The 16,788-nt window shown below is 52.0% G+C and overlaps 1 protein-coding gene across 1 annotated transcript; it reads left to right on the top strand.

The window, feature by feature from the left end:
• Positions 1-8,000: 8,000 nt before the first annotated feature.
• BEST1 (bestrophin 1) lies at positions 8,001-16,188 on the top strand (the record flags this gene model as incomplete). Its single annotated transcript, XM_080345301.1, has 9 exons — positions 8,001-8,152; positions 9,198-9,292; positions 9,789-10,022; positions 10,974-11,128; positions 12,144-12,221; positions 13,588-13,740; positions 14,171-14,251; positions 14,693-14,844; positions 14,991-16,188. The coding sequence occupies 9 exons, from the start codon at positions 8,001-8,003 to the stop codon at positions 16,186-16,188; spliced, it is 2,298 nt and encodes a 765-aa protein (XP_080201427.1).
• Positions 16,189-16,788: the final 600 nt, after the last annotated feature.

Consider the following 16,788-nt stretch of genomic DNA (forward strand, 5'->3'; position numbering starts at 1 on the left):
ATGGCTGTAACCTTGGTTATCTTCAAGGAGCTTTTGGGAGGAGGGGAAAGACCTTCAGGTTTGCAAGACAGCACCAGAAAGTCATTAGTCTTTGTAATTATTAACTCCCAAGTCCCAGCTGGCAGGGACAGAGGGTCCTCAGATAAGAAAGATAGAACCTCCAGGATCCAACAAAGGCAGGAAGAAAAGAGACCTGATAATGCAGACAGGAAGCATTAAGAGAGGATGTGGTGAGGATGCTGAACCCCAGTCACCTGCAAAAAATAACTGGTCACAAGGTGAGAAGGGCACATGTTCCCCCTTGCTCCCAGCCCGAAGGACAGGCAGAGCGATTGAGGAAACCTGGGCAGACCCTGAGGTGTCTCCATAACCTGATGGATGGATGGGCTCAGCACACATCACAAGTGCAGGGTTACCATGCAAGATGCTGCCTTCTCCGTGCCCTCTGCACAACACTACTTGTCCCCCAGGCCATAGAATCATAAAATCAGAGAACAGTTTGGGTTGGGAGGGACCTGCTCCCTCCCCTCTTCCAGATCCCGAGTTTGGTTCAAACAAGGTGCAAGACTGAGCTGCAGAGCAAAAGCGGCACTCAGCTGGGACACCCTGCCCAGCACACGTGGGTGGTACCGGCCATGGGAGGGGGCTCAGGCCTGCCCGGGGTGCCTTGGCTGCTCAGGGGTCCAGACCCTGCTGCAAGTGAAACAAACCACAAACACACATACAAACACACACACATATACAAACACAAACACACACACACATATACAAACACACACACAAAAAAACCAACCCTAAAAGAACCCACAAGTGAAACAAACAAACAAACAAAAATGGAGGGAGAAAGAAAAAGAAAAAAGGATTTAAAAAAAAAGACAGGAAAAAGGGGGAAGGGAGAGAAAAAGAGAAGAAAAGAAAAAAGGGAAAAGGGAGGGAAAAAGGGGGGGGGGAAAAGGGGGGGAAAAGGGGAAACGGGGGCGCAAGGGGGGGAAGGGAGGGGAAAAGGGGGGGGAGGGGGGGAAAAGGGGGAGGAGGGGGGGAAAAGGGGGAAAAAAGGGGGGGAAAAAGGGGGGGGAAAAGGGGGGAAAGGAAAACAAAGAAAAAAGGGGAAAAGAAAAACAAAGAAAAAAGGAAAAGACAAAAGAAAGAAAATAAAACCCCAATGCAGACCCAGGCTGGGAAGGGAAGGAGTAACAGGGCTTATCTCAGATCTTGGAAAGCAGGACTGCAGCCCTGACCCAGCAAATTGCCCAGAGCGGATGTTATTGCCATGAAAATGAGAAGGAAAACAAATGGCCTAAAAGCCCGGGCTCCATCCACCCACTCGCTCCCCTCCCGTGCCCCGGCCCTGCCAGCTGTGCAGCGTTACTGACCCCGCCAGCTGTGCAGCGTTACTGAACCGGCTGCAACAGCTTCAGCAACCACCCTCTGCGATCTCTGGGGTCTCAAAGCTGCGATTCACGGAGGGGATCTGCCCTGACCCCCCAGCAAAGTGCAGCTCCCCCTCCAGGGCAAGAGGTTGGAAGGGAAACACTGATAAAGCGTAATTCTGTGCTGCTGGGGCAGCAGCGCTGGGTCGCTGGGGTGGGTGCTGCTGAGAGCGATCGCATCGCTGGGCAGAGACCCAGCAGAAACGTGGCTGTTCATGCTGGTTCTCAGCTGCGGACAGACAGCAGAGAGCGACCTAGATGAGCTCTGAAGGTCCATTCCAACCCAGACTGTTCTATGATCCTTGGGAAAAAGGGCTCAGCCTGAACACAGATGGAAAAGGGAGAAGAGCGGCTGCAAAACTCCAAGGGAAAGGAGCTCCCTCAGTTTTTTAGGAAGATCTTCCTTTCTCCTGGCTGATTTGGTCACTTTATCCAACCAGAAGCTTCTCAGCCCCGCAGCCCTCCTGCAACATCTGTAGTGAGGCAGCAGGTGGTACCTACAGGTGACATCTAGGACCAACACATTTGGCCCTGGCTTTGGAACCTAATCCCCACCATAGCGGCTAAAGCATAAAAAAGAGGACCTCAGTGAGGATTCTGCCCTCCTTTTTGTGTCGGTACGAGTTGAACTGAGCAATATCAGAGGGAAAAAGAGGGATATGTGACCCTCCAGGCTCCTGGGAATGGAAATGCGGAGGGTCAGGCAGAGATTGGCACTTGGGTCGCAGGGAGATACGGAAACATCGGAGCAATAGAGAGGTGTCACGCTCCCCTTCTGCTCATCTCTCCTGGGCAAAAATGTGTCAGGAAGCGATGGCAAAAATAAAAACAATAGAATCCAGTGATGTGCGGTCAGTTTGTCCATTTTCTGAGCTGTTTGGCCAGGATTCGCAGACATCCCGTGGTCGGTCCATGCCATCCCAAATGAACGCTGTGTGAATACACACACGTGCCAGCTCCACCTCAGAGCTGGAGCTTACAGGTACCAGATGGCTCTTGATTTGCCACAGAACTGGAAAAACAACCCAAACAAAGACACTTTTAAAAAAGCAGTAGAGCTGGCAGCAAGTTACCCCCTCCCTATGTCAGAACAGCACATAAGTAAATTAATGGTAATTAAAAATAATAATTAAAATTAACTACCGCACCAAGGCAAGTGCTACGCAGGGGGCAGGCAGCACCCTTAGTGTGAACCCGGCTCTCCGGTCCCCCCCAGGATGTGCAGAATTAGTGATGAATCCCGCAACATAAGGGAAAGAAATCTGGGCATCCTCACAGGAGCACTGATGGTCACCGCATCCTATTCAGATAGTCACTTGTTATTTTCTTGGACAATAGAAGAAGGGCACCGTGTCTTCCCAGAGACACCTGAAGATAACTCAGCACAGGGAGTGGCCCTTTGGGCTTCCCAAAGTGGGGATTTGCTTCCCGTCATGCTAACTCCATCTCTGCGTCTGTAAAATGGGGAAAATGAGCATGGTTCCAGGGCTCGGAGGGTGAGGATGGATCTCAGCACCTCCTTAGGACTTTCGAAAGTCTCTTCCAGCCCAAACTATACCATGTTTCTGCACAAGGTCAGGCTTTCAGACTGGCGTCTTCCACAGGGGACATGAAAAGAGATCCATGCTGCTAGACCTTGAATTATCTACTTTCATATTAAATTGCACAAATATTTCAGGCTGTCCCAACAGCAGCTCTGAGCCGCAGGAGCTGCCAGCGGAGCTGCTCTCAGAGGAGGGCAGCAGAGTCCCCCAGATGCCACCACAATGAGCAGGACACTTGAGGTTTTGTCGCTTCCTGTTAGTCCCCAGGAGACACCTGAAGAGCCCCAGCAAATGTCTCTCCCAAACCACTTGTGTCACGCTGCCTCAGCCTGCTTGTCTGCGAATTCTGGGTACCTTCCCAAAGGGGAGGACCAAACCATGGAGCAGAGCCCTTGTGTGGACCACCTCACCTTCAGAGGGTCCATCCCTGTGCTCTCCCAGGTCTTACCCCCACTTGCAGAGCTCTTTGGTGTTTCAAGACATCATTATGATCCTGAATCACTTGGGGACCACGGCCCAGCCTTGCAGTCCTGGCCATAAAAGGGCTTTTTGGGAGCAGCTGCAACCCCGGAGCAAAGTTTCAGGGAGCTCATAGCAAGAACAGCCCCATAACAGAGCAGATGACACAGTAGAATCATAGAATCATTTTAGTTGGAAGAGATCCTCGAGATCATCAAGTCCAAGCATTCACATATCCCTGGCACTGCCCCATGTCCTGAGAACCTCATGTCCGTCTGTCCAGCTCTCCAGCACTGCCCTGGGCAGCCTGTTCCAATGCCCCACAGCCCTTTGGGGAAGAAATTGTTCCCAGATCCAACCTCAACCTCCCCTGGCGCAACTTGAGGCCGTTTACTCTCATCCTATCCCTTGTTACTTGGGAGTAGAGCCCAATCCCTTCCATGCAACAAAGCTACGTGCTCCTTCAGTCAGTATGATGGGTTTGCAACCCCATACTCACTAGCCTCCAGCCATTGATAAGAACCCTTATCTAGTTCCACACCTTGAATATGGGGCTCCCCCAGGAGCCCTCCATGTGTTGTGCTTCTCTCGGGTCTGTATCTCACACTGCAGGAGCATCGTGCTGCCTTTTCTCTGTGCTGCCCCATCATCTACCCAGAGCAAGTCAACCCAGGGATGCAGAAAGTCCATGCAGGAAGGTCCCTGGTAAGTCCAAGTGCTCCAGGTCCATCTGTTCCCCTGCAATTATTCCCATTCTAATGTATAGTGTGGCAGCCTCCCAATTGCATGGACAGATGTGGTAACTAGAAGAAGCAAAGATTGTTCCTTTCATTTATTGTCAAAATGAATGAGGACCAGAGGTAATCCAACACACTACAGCCCACACCAGGATTAACACCTCAGATACTGGCACTGAATCCCGTGTTTTCAATTATCATCTTCCCACCATTGACAGCAATTCCCAGAACTCTACCAGAAACTCAGCATTAGACACATGCCAGGCAGCATCTGCTTCAGAAGAGTCAAACAACACCCTCTGCTTGTCTGTGCTCAGCCTCACAGATTCATTTGGACAAATGAATCCCCGCTGCTGCTGATAAACAAGTGTCAAAGACCACAAGAGAAAGGAGGTTATTAAAAGAACTGGCTCTTAGCTTAATTTCACTGGAGACTTTGCTGCCTGCTTGCTGGAAAGAGCAGTGGAAAAACCACACGTGGCAACCCCAAAGAGCTCCACCGAGGAGCCCAGATCTCCTCCTGCTCTTCCTGCAGCAATCAGACCTGAGTTGACCCTCCACCGTGTCCCACCGCTTAGAGCCCACTCACAAAGCTGGGTCCAGGTGCTGAGACAGGGCCATGGCTTGGCTTAAAGTTCAGAGCAGCTCTGCAAGAAATATTGGTGTTTAGGGGGCAGATGCTGTTACTTTGGGCAATAGAAACCGCTTCCCAAAGGAGATGGGAGGACACTGATGTCCACCTGGAGAGCCGTGGGCTGTACCAAGTCCTGTGCTGGTGGGGACACAGTGGCCACCCAGGAGCCCTCTGTGAGTGAAGAGTTGAAGATGAATTTGGTAAGAAAGGATCTTGATTCAGAGCGTCCTGGAAGGGAAAAGATTTAACAGGAGAGATTGCAATGGAAGGGATGGGTGGTCACGACTGCAAGGGACAGCTTGGCAGCTGAAAAGGGACTGGAGACCTTGGAGAGACAGAGGCAAGGAGGTGTCTGCTTTGGTGGAGGCTTGAGGACAAGGGCAAGCGGTGTTTCTCAGAGCGGGATGCAAGAAAGAGCAGGGACGGCCCCAAGTGCTGCTGGAGAAGCAAGAGGGAAAGAAAGCAAACATACAGAATGAGTCTCAGGAAACGGGTGGCAGAGTAGAAGTCCCCAGCATCCAAACCACAGCTGGAAGAGATGGCAAACTCATCCAGGGACAGCAGAGATGGTGAGGAGGTAGAGAGAAACACCCAAGAGCCAGGCAGAGCACGGGCCAGGTGCTTCAGCCACCCAAGGGCGACCCATTTTCCAGCCTTGGTGGAAAATTCCAGCCCTACTTAATCTCCTGGGGTTCCTGTAAGATTGTGACGGGGAGAAAGGGACAAAACAGGAAAGAATTAGAAGGAAAAATGCCTCTCTGCTGGCAGCCACCATGGCTGTGCCAGGAGTTTGCAGCAGCGGTTGCGGAGCAGCCAGCCCTGCCTCCCCCTCCTCCGGCCGCCTCTATAAACACGCAGGGCTTACTCAGAAGATTAGAAGGGAAACGGGGCAAAAGACAACAGTCTCTTTTGTAATGGGGAGGGATTACAGCATCAAGTGACCGGCTGCAGCTCCCGAGTGGGTTTCAGGCTCCTTAGCGCACCGTGCCTGTCAGGTTCAATCCCTCCATCAGCCAAGGGGGCACGGGAAGCGGACCGTGGCGGGGGCCACAAAGGAGCCAGCGAGGACACGTGTGGGACCAAACCTCCACAGCCCCAGCGCAGCGCGGGAGCCCATGACTGTGAGTATCTCATCCTCCCAGAAGCAGATAGATTCCTCCAAAGATCTCCCTTCCTATCCGTGACCTTCTCTCGCTCCGTCCGTCCACTCCACCTGCTTCTTCTCCATCTTTGCAATGGCTGTTCATGTCTGTTTGCCCGTTTCCTGCGGCGGGTGATGCGCCCGATGCAGGTGTGCTCTTGTGGGATCTTGGTCGCTGTGAATTCCCACAGTGTGATGAGTCAGTCGACCTCCGAGCGCGATGGTTTGTGCGGATGGACCAGGCAGGGGATGCGCGGGCATCGCACAGGGGGTGGCTCTCCCTGCGCACATCGGCTCCGGTGCATCACCTCCCACCACGTATCTCCTCCCCAAATGGTACCTTGAGTGTCCCAGCTGCTGAGGGACATCCCGGGGCTGCCCCGCACCAGTGGGCAGGGAAGTGCCGTAACCATTCCAAGCTGGAGGAAAAAACAGTGGGAAAAGCCCCATATCCCACATCGGAGCAGAAACGCATAGAGGTGAGTGACATCCATTATTTACACGGACAAGAGCTGGAGTTTTCCATGTTTGGTAAAAAGTGAATGTGTATTTGAATTACGCAACGAAGAATCTCCCTAAGAGCTTTCAAGACCCAAAGGATCGAGAAAACAGATGGTTTTCTGTATGCTGCCCTCAACAAATTTCTGGGTGTTTGCATACGCTTCCCACCTGCAGAACCCAAACGTGCAGGCTCTAGGGCAGTTTAAAAATGCACCTTAAGTCCTGTGCACTGGCTAGAAATACACACAGAAATCACATCAATGTGCATGAAGCTCTAATGAAAATGCATTTGTGCAGCTGGGGAGCCCATGGCAGGGCAGGTACCAGCTTTACTCCTCCAATATAACTCTCCCCAAATCCCTTCTCACAGGTTATGACAGGGAAACCCAAAGGAGGAGCAGCACCAAAAAGCCAAAGCCAGGACAAAGATGCTATTTAGTTGTGGAGGCCAACAAGACGGAGTTTGCTGGTTTTATTTGCAGACTGGGACCCGAATTGTCCCCACCTCACTGAGATGTTTAAAAGAGAAGCATAGACACAAACTTACCTGCAGAGCAGGAAGGTCTGAATTGTCCCTTGAAGTGCTGCTTCATCTCCATCATTCAGGGAGGAGCCCAAGGCCCCATAATTATTAACATTATTGCCTCTGTTAGACAGTGTCTGTAGCATCCTGGTCACAGGGTAGGATTTCGAAATACCAATAGTTTCACACTGGATAATCATTTATAAACCAAGGGATCGCTCGCTTATCTGCCTGCCATGGATTACACTGCTCTGCTTTTTGTTTGTTTGTTTTTTACAAATTTAGTTTAGTACACATGCAAGTCTGCCTATTAATGGATGATAAAGAGTAATTTATGCAGGGTTATGCTAGAAGAAGTGGCAATGGGAATGCTGCACTGCTGGGAAACATTTAACAAGCCTGAATGCCTTTTTTTTTCCATCCAGCGTGATTTATTGTGCAACGTATGGTTGGAGAGGGAGGTGGAGTTGCTGGAACTTGTGCTCTGTGAGCCTGGCAAATGGCCCTCAGCCCAGATTTAAAGACATCTATATTTAATGGGCAAGCGCTACCAAAACTCAGATCTCCAGGGGTACCTTCATCTGGACCAATACCAAGAAATCTCTCCTTCCTGGGTTTTTTCCTTTCCTTAATTATTCCTGAACAACTATTCTGTGGGAAGGCATGTGGGCTCTGTCCATTCCGACCAACCGGCTCCACTGAACACTGAGAATCAAACACCAGAAAACAAGGGGGCTCCACCAGAACGTGTGTCCTCTGCCATTGTAGACAGCAAAAAAGGGGCCAGCTCATCAAATTAATTGCTTGCCATGAAGTTCCTCCTGGTTTGCTGTGTCAATGACTTCATCTTAACCTGTCTTTTGATCTCGACTTTCCTTCCTTCCTTCCTCCCTTCCTTCCTTCCTTCCTCTCTTCCTCTCTTTCTCTTTCTCTCTTTCTCTCTCACTTGTGGTGTCCCTGTCTCCTCCCTCTGTGCAATCTTGCCGGTAGCTTCAACATCTGCTCGTTTTGTGTCCCCACGAGGACCCGCGATGACGGTGACATACACCAACCGGGTGGCTGACGCCCGCCTGGGCACCTTCTCCCAGCTCCTGCTCCAGTGGAAAGGAAGCATCTACAAACTCCTCTACTCCGAGTTCCTTATTTTCATCTCCCTCTACTTCACCATCAGCCTTGTCTACAGGTAAGCATCATGACATCCTTACACAGACCATCACTCTCAGGCTGTCCTGGAGCAGAACAACTGAGCAACACAGCATTGGGACAGTGATCCTGGTGAAGAGGAGCTTCCTCCTGTTCGCGGGAGGAAAACAAAGGTCCTTCCTCACTGCTCTGCTATGGCTTAGCAGCTGATAAATCTCCTTTTTCTGTCCTGGGAAGCAGCACAGTTTCTCTTCTTTGGGATGAAGAGGTGCGGTTGATGATTGTCTAGAGAAGAACAGCATGGAGATCAAGTCCTGGAGATGTCCCACCATGGGGAGTTTTAGGAGAGAGTTTCCCTTGTTACACAACAGGCGATGCCTTGGGTAGAATCATAGAACAGTTTGGGTTGAAGGGACGTTCTCAGCTCGCCCAGTGCCCCCCCTGCCATGAGCAGGGACATCTTCACCAGCTCAGGTTGCTCAGAGCCCCGTCCAGCTTGGCCTGGGATGTCTGCAGGGATGGTTCATCCACTGCCTCTCTGGGTACATATTTGGGAGCAGACACCAGCTCTGGGACCACAGATCTTTGATAAGGCAGCTCTGTGGCTGTTCTGGTGAGGAAAAACAGGGAGTCCCTTAAGCTGGTTTAATCTCAGATGCAGCAGAGAGGTAGGAAAGAAGCTCTAAGAACGAGGCAGTAACGCACACCATAAGAGCAGAGCTTGGACTGAGATTTTGCAGGACATTAAGTGAATTGTGATGCACATCCAAGCTCTGTGGCAAACGCTGATAGAACAATAGAATCATTTTAGCTGGAAAAGACCCTAAAGATCGAGTTCAGCCATTCCCCCACCCCTGGCACTGCCCCATGTCCTGAGAACCTCATGTCCATCTGTCCAGTCCTCCAGGGATGGTGACTCCAGCACTGCCCTGGGCAGCCTGTTCCAATGCCCCACAGCCCTTTGGGGAAGAAATTGTTCCCCACATCCAACCTCAACCTCCCCTGCCGCAACTTGGGGCTGTTTCCTCTCATCCTATCGCTCACTACGCTTCCCTGAGGCTGATGCTGCTATTTTTCCCTTTTAGGCTGATCCTGACCGAGAGTCAAAGGCTGATGTTTGAGAAGCTGGCGCTCTACTGCAACAGCTATGCTGAGCTCATCCCCGTGTCCTTTGTGCTGGGTAAGGAGCTCTGTCTGCAAACACACATAGCTTTTACGTTCATAGAATCACAGGATGGTTTGGGTTGGAAGGGACCTTCCCAGCTCCCCCAGTGCCCCCCCTGCCATGACAGGGACATCTTCACCAGCTCAGGTTGCTCAGAGCCCCGTCCAGCCTGGCCTGGGATGTCTCCAGGGATGGTTCATCCACCACCTCTCTGGCCAACCTGGGCCAGGCTCCCACCAACTTCAGAGTAAAGAATTTCTTCCTCACGTCCAACCGGAATCTCCCCTCTTTCCATTTAAAACTATCACCCCTTGTCCTGTCACAACAGGTCCTGCCAAAAAGCCTGTCCCCATCTTTCTCATCAGCCCCTTTTAAGTACGGAATTGCCACAATAATGTCTCCCTGGAGCCTTCTCTAGGCTGAACAACCCCAACCCTCTCAGCCTGTCCTCAAAATACTCCTTTATAGAAATATAGGGACAGGATGGCTAACCTGTCCAGCTCACCTCCAGGTTTCTACGTGGCTCTGGTGGTGTCCCGCTGGTGGGCTCAGTACGAGAGCATCCCCTGGCCCGACCGCATCATGAACTTGGTCTCCTGCAACGTGGACGGGGAGGACGAGTACGGGCGGCTCCTGCGGCGCACCCTCATGCGCTACAGCAACCTGTGCAGCGTGCTCATCCTGCGCTCCGTCAGCACCGCCGTCTACAAGCGCTTCCCCAGCATGGAGCACGTCGTGAGGGCAGGTCAGTACCTGCACACAGCAGCACCTTGCTGCTGGTTTTTGGGGGTAAAGAGCCCTGGAAATGGCCAGATGACCTCCAGAGTGCAGATGGGGTAGCGCTGCAAGATGCTCAGCTGATGTCTGCAGCGGGTGCTGCGCATCTGCTCATGCTCTGCTTTTCTGGGATAATCAATTGTTTGTTTCCCCATTGCTTGTTGCTACTAATGTTTGGAATGCTTGTTTCAAAGATGAAGGGTCTCTGCCCAAATTTTTTACGTAAGGAAAGTATCACAGTCTAGTTTGTGAATGCAGATATGCTGCAGGTCACTGGTTGATCAGAGGAGGGTAACTGGGAGGTAACTGCTCGCCCTGCATGGGAAGAGAAAAGCTCTCTGTAGTATTTATAAATAACTCTGTGCACAGATCTGTAACACAGCACAAGCAGATCTGCGCACAGTGGTATGTTTGTCCTCCTTCAGAGCAACAGTTTTCCACTGGGCAGGTGGAAATTGGAGCCTCAGACCAGCCTTAACTCTGGGACTCCTAAATCCTCCCTGGAGATGCTCCCCAGGGTACAACATTTCCCAGTCTGCCCAAAAGGAAACGTCTGCACCTGCCATAATCAACTGGGTTCCCTTTGCAAGCCAGAGGGAGAAACAGACACTTCCAGGGCACAACTTATCCCGTTTTCAACACACGTCTACGTGCACCAGGCAATTGCACTTTATCTCCCTGCTGACTGTGATCTGATCAGATATGCTGCAGACATCCAACATTAAATGAGATAAAACCTGCCTCTCATACTTCCATAACTCAATGTTTTAACCAGACGACTCACTCCCCCCTTATGTGTCTTCCAAAGCCTGAATGCCTTAGTCTTGCCTATGATTTTTAAGGAGAGCTAAGGTGACCACCTGAGGTTCATTTCTGCCCTCCATGGCCACCCCTCTCCCACCTCCTCTCTTCCACCCAGGCCTCATGACACCAGAAGAGCACAAGAAGTTCGAGAGCTTGAATTCCCCCCACAACAAGTTCTGGATCCCGTGTGTGTGGTTCTCCAACCTGGCTGTGAAGGCGAGGAACGAGGGCAGGATCCGGGACAGCGTGCTGCTCCAAGGCATCCTCAATGTGAGTGGCAGAGGCGATGGGCACTTGTTTGACATCCTTGTCCAGTCCTCTCGGTGGCAATAGAGGCATTTCCAGAGGTCGGGCAATAGAGATGGCGGGGTAGGACAGCGAGCCAGGCTTGTCCCTGGGGATATTACATTAATTTTGATGGGAAATACCTCCATTGCCACTTTCCAGACCATGATGGAACAGAGGTTTTCATGGCTTACTGACACAGTAGCAATGTCACATATACTAGAGGTGAGGAGAATGTGACATTTTTTCTCAAATGTGGTACTGGAGGGACCACAGGACTCACATCCAGGTGTAGTGATGGGAGACACCCATGTAGGCTGATCCAGGACCTGCTTTCTCCAGCCTTCACAGCCTCCAGAGCAGCCAACGACAGTGGCCAGCGGAGCCCTCTGGGACACAGACAAAAAGCTGCGAGGAAGCGTGTACCTGGAGGAGAGCAGGAGAGGTTAAAAGCCTCCCAAAACACCAAGGTCCTTGCAGAAAGCTTCACTATTGGACACTCTTAATCCTGGGAAGCAGGCCATGCTCTGCAGGCAGAACCTGGCAATGAGCCCTGCCCAGCTGCAGAGAAAAACCATTCAGAGCAGCTCATCCTTCCTCAGATTCATGTGCAGAGAAAATCACTCGTTTCTGTTGCCTGGAGTGAGATTCATGTGCCCAGAGAGAGAAATCTCCCTCTGGGCTATTTATCTAGACTCACTATATGGCGAGGAGAGCAATGAATCCTCCTGAGAGGTTCTTTGCCTAAACTGTTGGCTGCTCATTTTGTGAAGTGAAAAAATGCTGCTATGAAGCGAGCAAAAAGGGGTCGTGGGCTCGGATGGAGACACCCAGCAGCCCTTCCAGGGTAAATGTGGGACCATAAGGGTGGTCTGGGGCACCAAGGGAGCAGGAGGCCTGGGCGAGCTGGAGAAATGAAGCACAATAAAGCCAGAGAAGCTCCATATACCCAAAGAGACGAAAACCGATGCTGACAGCCTGTTTCCTTTCCCCACTGCAGGAGCTGAACACCTTGCGCAGCCAGTGCGGGCGACTCTACGGCTACGACTGGATCAGCATCCCCCTGGTTTACACACAGGTGAGACGGGATCCCCCACAGCTCCTGCTACAAGGAGCACCCCATTACACCCATAACACAGACCACGCTGACACGAGATACACCTGGACCTCTGAACCCACCACACTCTTGCATATGGAGCTCATCTCTTATTTCCACAACTCAGACACAGCCACCTCTACAGAAACACACTGCCCAGGGATGACTAACCATGACTTATATATGTGGAAAACACAGATATTTGCAGATCCACTCCCTGCACTGCTTTATGGTTTCTCCCTGCTCAGCAGAGCCCAGATCTCTCCAGCAGCTCTGATAGATTTGTGCCACTTTAATATTTATATCACTCAGCTCTTTAATATTAATAACTCTTCCAATACAAACCCAGACAGACGCTTCGGCACCAACTTGCCCCTTTGTCTCGCACAATCCAGCTGCTCAGATAACACCGATGCACCCCCTGTGAAACGGGAACCGTTCCCCTTCATGCAGCGCTGAAGGTTAATGGGGAACAGACACCTTGGGAAACTCTATTCCTGCACAAACCAGCGTCCTGCACACAAAAGCAAGATCATAGTGTGTCTTCGCCCCCTCTGCAGCACATAACCCCTTTGTTTTTTAATAGGTGCCCATCCACAACGCAAATTCTGTCATTCCAAGCACTTTATCTCCTGCCCATCCCAAACCAGCCCTGTGCATTGCAAGGCTCGCTCTTGGGACACCAGGTGTTTGTTTTGAACCCCCTTTCATCGAGAAACCACACAAGAGCCGCAGCTGCTTTTCATTTGTAAAGGGGAAGTTCCCAGTCCCGTGATTACAGAGAAAAAAGCCAAAACTCTTTGTAACCTGAAATCTGGGCAGGCGAGCAGGCAGATATAAAAAAGGCCCAGCATGAGGGTGAGGAGAGAGCCAGCTCAGAGCTGGCAGCGCTGCCGAGGTTCCCATCCCCGGCTTGGAAGCTGCTGCCAGCACAGACGGAGCCATGAGAGCCGATGGCAGGAGTGGGAAGAGCTCACAGACCCCTTGGTTCAGCAGCAGAACAAACCTGCAGCCACATGAGGGTTGTTTAAGCTCTTTCCATCCAGCACATCACATGTTTTCTCCTGCCGCTGTCTTTGTGACCCCTACGCAGATGTCATTCCATGGGCAGCGGGGAATGAAATAGGGTGTATGTAATAGCTAAAGGGTAAAGGATGCATTTAAAGCTTTCCGCATCTTACTGCAACAAGCAGACAAGCCTGTCATAACTAAACCCAAGGCTTTCAAAAGGCCAGAGAGATGGCGTCTCTGTCGCAGATCGCTGCTGTTTGGAGGCGTGTGGGGCGGAACTGAAAAGCGATGCTGGGAACTCAAGCTCCTCTGGTGTGTCCCCTGGCGTCTTTCCCAGGTGGTGACCGTGGCCGTTTACAGCTTCTTCCTGGCCTGTCTGATCGGGCGGCAGTTCCTGGACCCAGACAAAGCGTATCCTGGCCATGAACTAGATCTCTTCGTGCCCGTCTTCACGTTCTTGCAGTTCTTCTTCTATGCTGGCTGGTTAAAGGTAAGTCTAAGAAAATACGTCAGGAGCTGGAATCTGACCCAGCCAAGGGTTTTTCCCAGTGTGTGCTCACCAGGGACCCAGCTACATTCTTTGGCCCATGGGCAACATGCCCGGTGCTGGCAGGCAAAAGGGTATTGCCGAGAATTCCCCAAGTTTCTGAGCATCTCACCCTGGAGATCAGCTCCTAAAAAGCTTTGGTCCTGGCTAGTTCGGGGAAAAAGGGAGACAGTGGGCTGTGCTTTGCCTGCAGTGATGGTCTAGGGCTGTGTGAGCAAGGGGCCTTTGTGTCGCAATGTCACCCTGCCAAGCCTCCATTAACCCATCTCTTTTTGGGAGGAGCAGCAGATTGAAGGGACATCCCACTTCTCCCTGCAGGGCAAGGGGCAGGTATGACCGTGATAACCTTTGCGATGCATTTCTCCACGTGCAGGTGGCCGAGCAGCTCATCAATCCTTTTGGGGAGGACGATGATGACTTCGAAACCAACTGGCTGATCGACAGGAACCTGCAGGTAAAGCCAAGGCGGGACCCTCCGGCTGGGCCTGACCTGCAGAGGGAGAGCAAGAGGATAAGGCTCATGTGATGGATGCAGACTGTTTCACACCCTCATTAGCTTTAAATGGTGCATCATTCCTGCCTCTCCTGACCTTTTTCCACCCTGTTTCTATCCAAAACTGCCTCCTCTGCTTTCTCCCATGCAAGAACTCTCCACCTTCAGCCCTTCCTAACACTGAGCACCTTGCTTTCCTGTCTCCTTCAGCATCACTTTTCTTTCAATTAATGAAATCTGTGTGAAAAACAACCCAAGTGACAGGAAACCACAAAGCAAACCCAGCCACTTGCTTCACTTGCGTGCTACGCTGCTTCCTCCTGCCCTGCCTGCCTTTATCCACCTATAACCCTCGCATATAACGCCACTCACCCCGTGTGACACTCCTGCTGTCCCCTGCAGGTGTCCCTGATGGCGGTGGATGAGATGCATCAAGATTTGCCCATTCTGGAGAAGGATCTTTACTGGAACGAGCCTGATCCCCAGCCACCCTACACCGCAGCCACCGCTGAGTACAAGCGCCCATCGTTCCTTGGCTCCACTTTTGATATCAGGTAAGCGCAGCCACAGGGTGTCAGGACAACCCACATTTACACCTCGGATCAAGTCTTGCGCAGGGTATTATACTCAAGGAGTAAGTCTTTCCACCAGAAACCACCACCTTTTGCAGCTGTGTAACAGCCCCTTTGCCTTTCCCCAGCATGCAGAAAGAAGAGATGGAATTCCAGCCCCTGGAGCAAATTAAAGAGAACGAGGAAGCCAACCACTCCACACCGCTACTGGGACACCTGGGCCGCCTCCTTGGTGTCCAGTCACCGAGCTTCTCCAGGTCCTCGTCCCGGATGAACCTGCTGCGCCGGCGGGGAGACCCCACGTCCCCCTTCTCCCATTACACATACCAAGACATGGGCAAGCCCGGGAGCCCTTGCGGCATCAACCGGCCCAGGGGAGACTCCAGCTCGCAGGACCAGTGGGACAGCGAGGAAGGAAAACTCAGGGAGTTCGACGCCTTCATGTCGACCCCGTTTTACGAACGGCCGGGTTTCTACAGCGCTCCGCAGACGCCCATCAGCTCCATCCCCATGATTTTCCCTTCTAGACGCCAAGGCCGCAAGAAGCCGCCTGCGCTCTCCAGCATCGCTGCGTGCTCGACTTCTCTTAAGGATGTCATTGTCAACTCCTCACCTTCCAGAGTCAGCGATACGTATAAAAGCCAGAGCTCCATCGGCTCGGGCGCAAAGGAAACATTTATTTGGCCAACAGACCGGAGCAAAGGTCCTGAGTCACTGGTTGAAACAGCAGAAGAAAAGAGCAGCTCTAACACTAAAAGCAGAGAAGCTGCCACCACGGCAAGCCCGGGAGCTCAGTCCACAGCATCAGACAGCCCCAAGTTCCCCTTCCTGGCAGAGTCCCCAGAGCACGAGAAGCAGGGCAGCTTCAAGAGTCTGAAGAGTCTGAGAGCTTCCCACCCGCCCTGGTTAAACCTGGAGAACGCAGCGTCAGCCACCCCCAATTCCGAGCATTCGAGTGCCTTTCACACCCCCAGTAACAAAACCCCCGGCGGCGGCACCTCCTTCTGCTTCTCCTTCACCCCCGTGACATCCCCAGTGCTGCAGAGATCCCCCATGGGGAACATGGGCCCTGATGCTCGCACCTTAAGTTTAGAAGATGCGGCCAGCGCTCCGGAGCATCATCCAGCAGAGGTTTCCAGGAGCACCAGGGATACTGGAAACGGAAGCGCTAATACACCGCCTACAAAAGAAGCAAGAAGAGCAGAAAGTCCGTCCCCCAACGACTCCGGCATCTCTCTGGCCGAAGGTGACTACGTGGGGCTGATGGAGGTGATCATGGAGACCAGCGAAAGCACGTGTGAGGAACAGACAGATCAGTGCGGCTAGAGGGGACCAAGACACGCAGTTCTGTTGAGATACCTGCCGTATTAGCGATATTGCGGTATCTTTACACCTGGCCACACTGGCACTCACCCAAACAGAAGGGTAGTGCAGCCAAACTACTGCTGGAACACACAGCTAAAGCCCAGCCCAGGTTAAAGCCAGCACTAATGACCCACTGCTACCGGGCTCAGGTATGGTAGCAGGCACAACTAATGAAACCAATAAAAAACCCTCCAATGTAGCAAAGAACAAATCAGACTGAGTATTAAGTATTGCAGATACCCAACAGAAGAGAAATAACTCAGCAGGTAGCAGCCTAAAGGACCTGGAGTGCAGGCGCAGCCCAAACCTGAAGAGGAATATAGTTATTAATGATCGCTCCCCCCTCATCACCACAGCAAGAACCAGAACTGGAGCTTTATGGCAACATTTGGCACAAGGCCCATCACAAGTCTCAGGCAGGACACGCACCACTGCCAAGATACCCCAGGGGAGGGAAGGGACTGCAGCACATCACGTCATTTGTGGTGCAGACCCACAGTGCTGCTTCAAGTCACATGGAGCCGGTGTTGTCCAGCTCTGGAAATGCAATGGGATAAGGCA

The sequence above is a fragment of the Nesoenas mayeri genome, assembly GCF_963082525.1.
Source record: "Nesoenas mayeri genome assembly, chromosome: 5".
NCBI lineage: Eukaryota > Metazoa > Chordata > Aves > Columbiformes > Columbidae > Nesoenas > Nesoenas mayeri.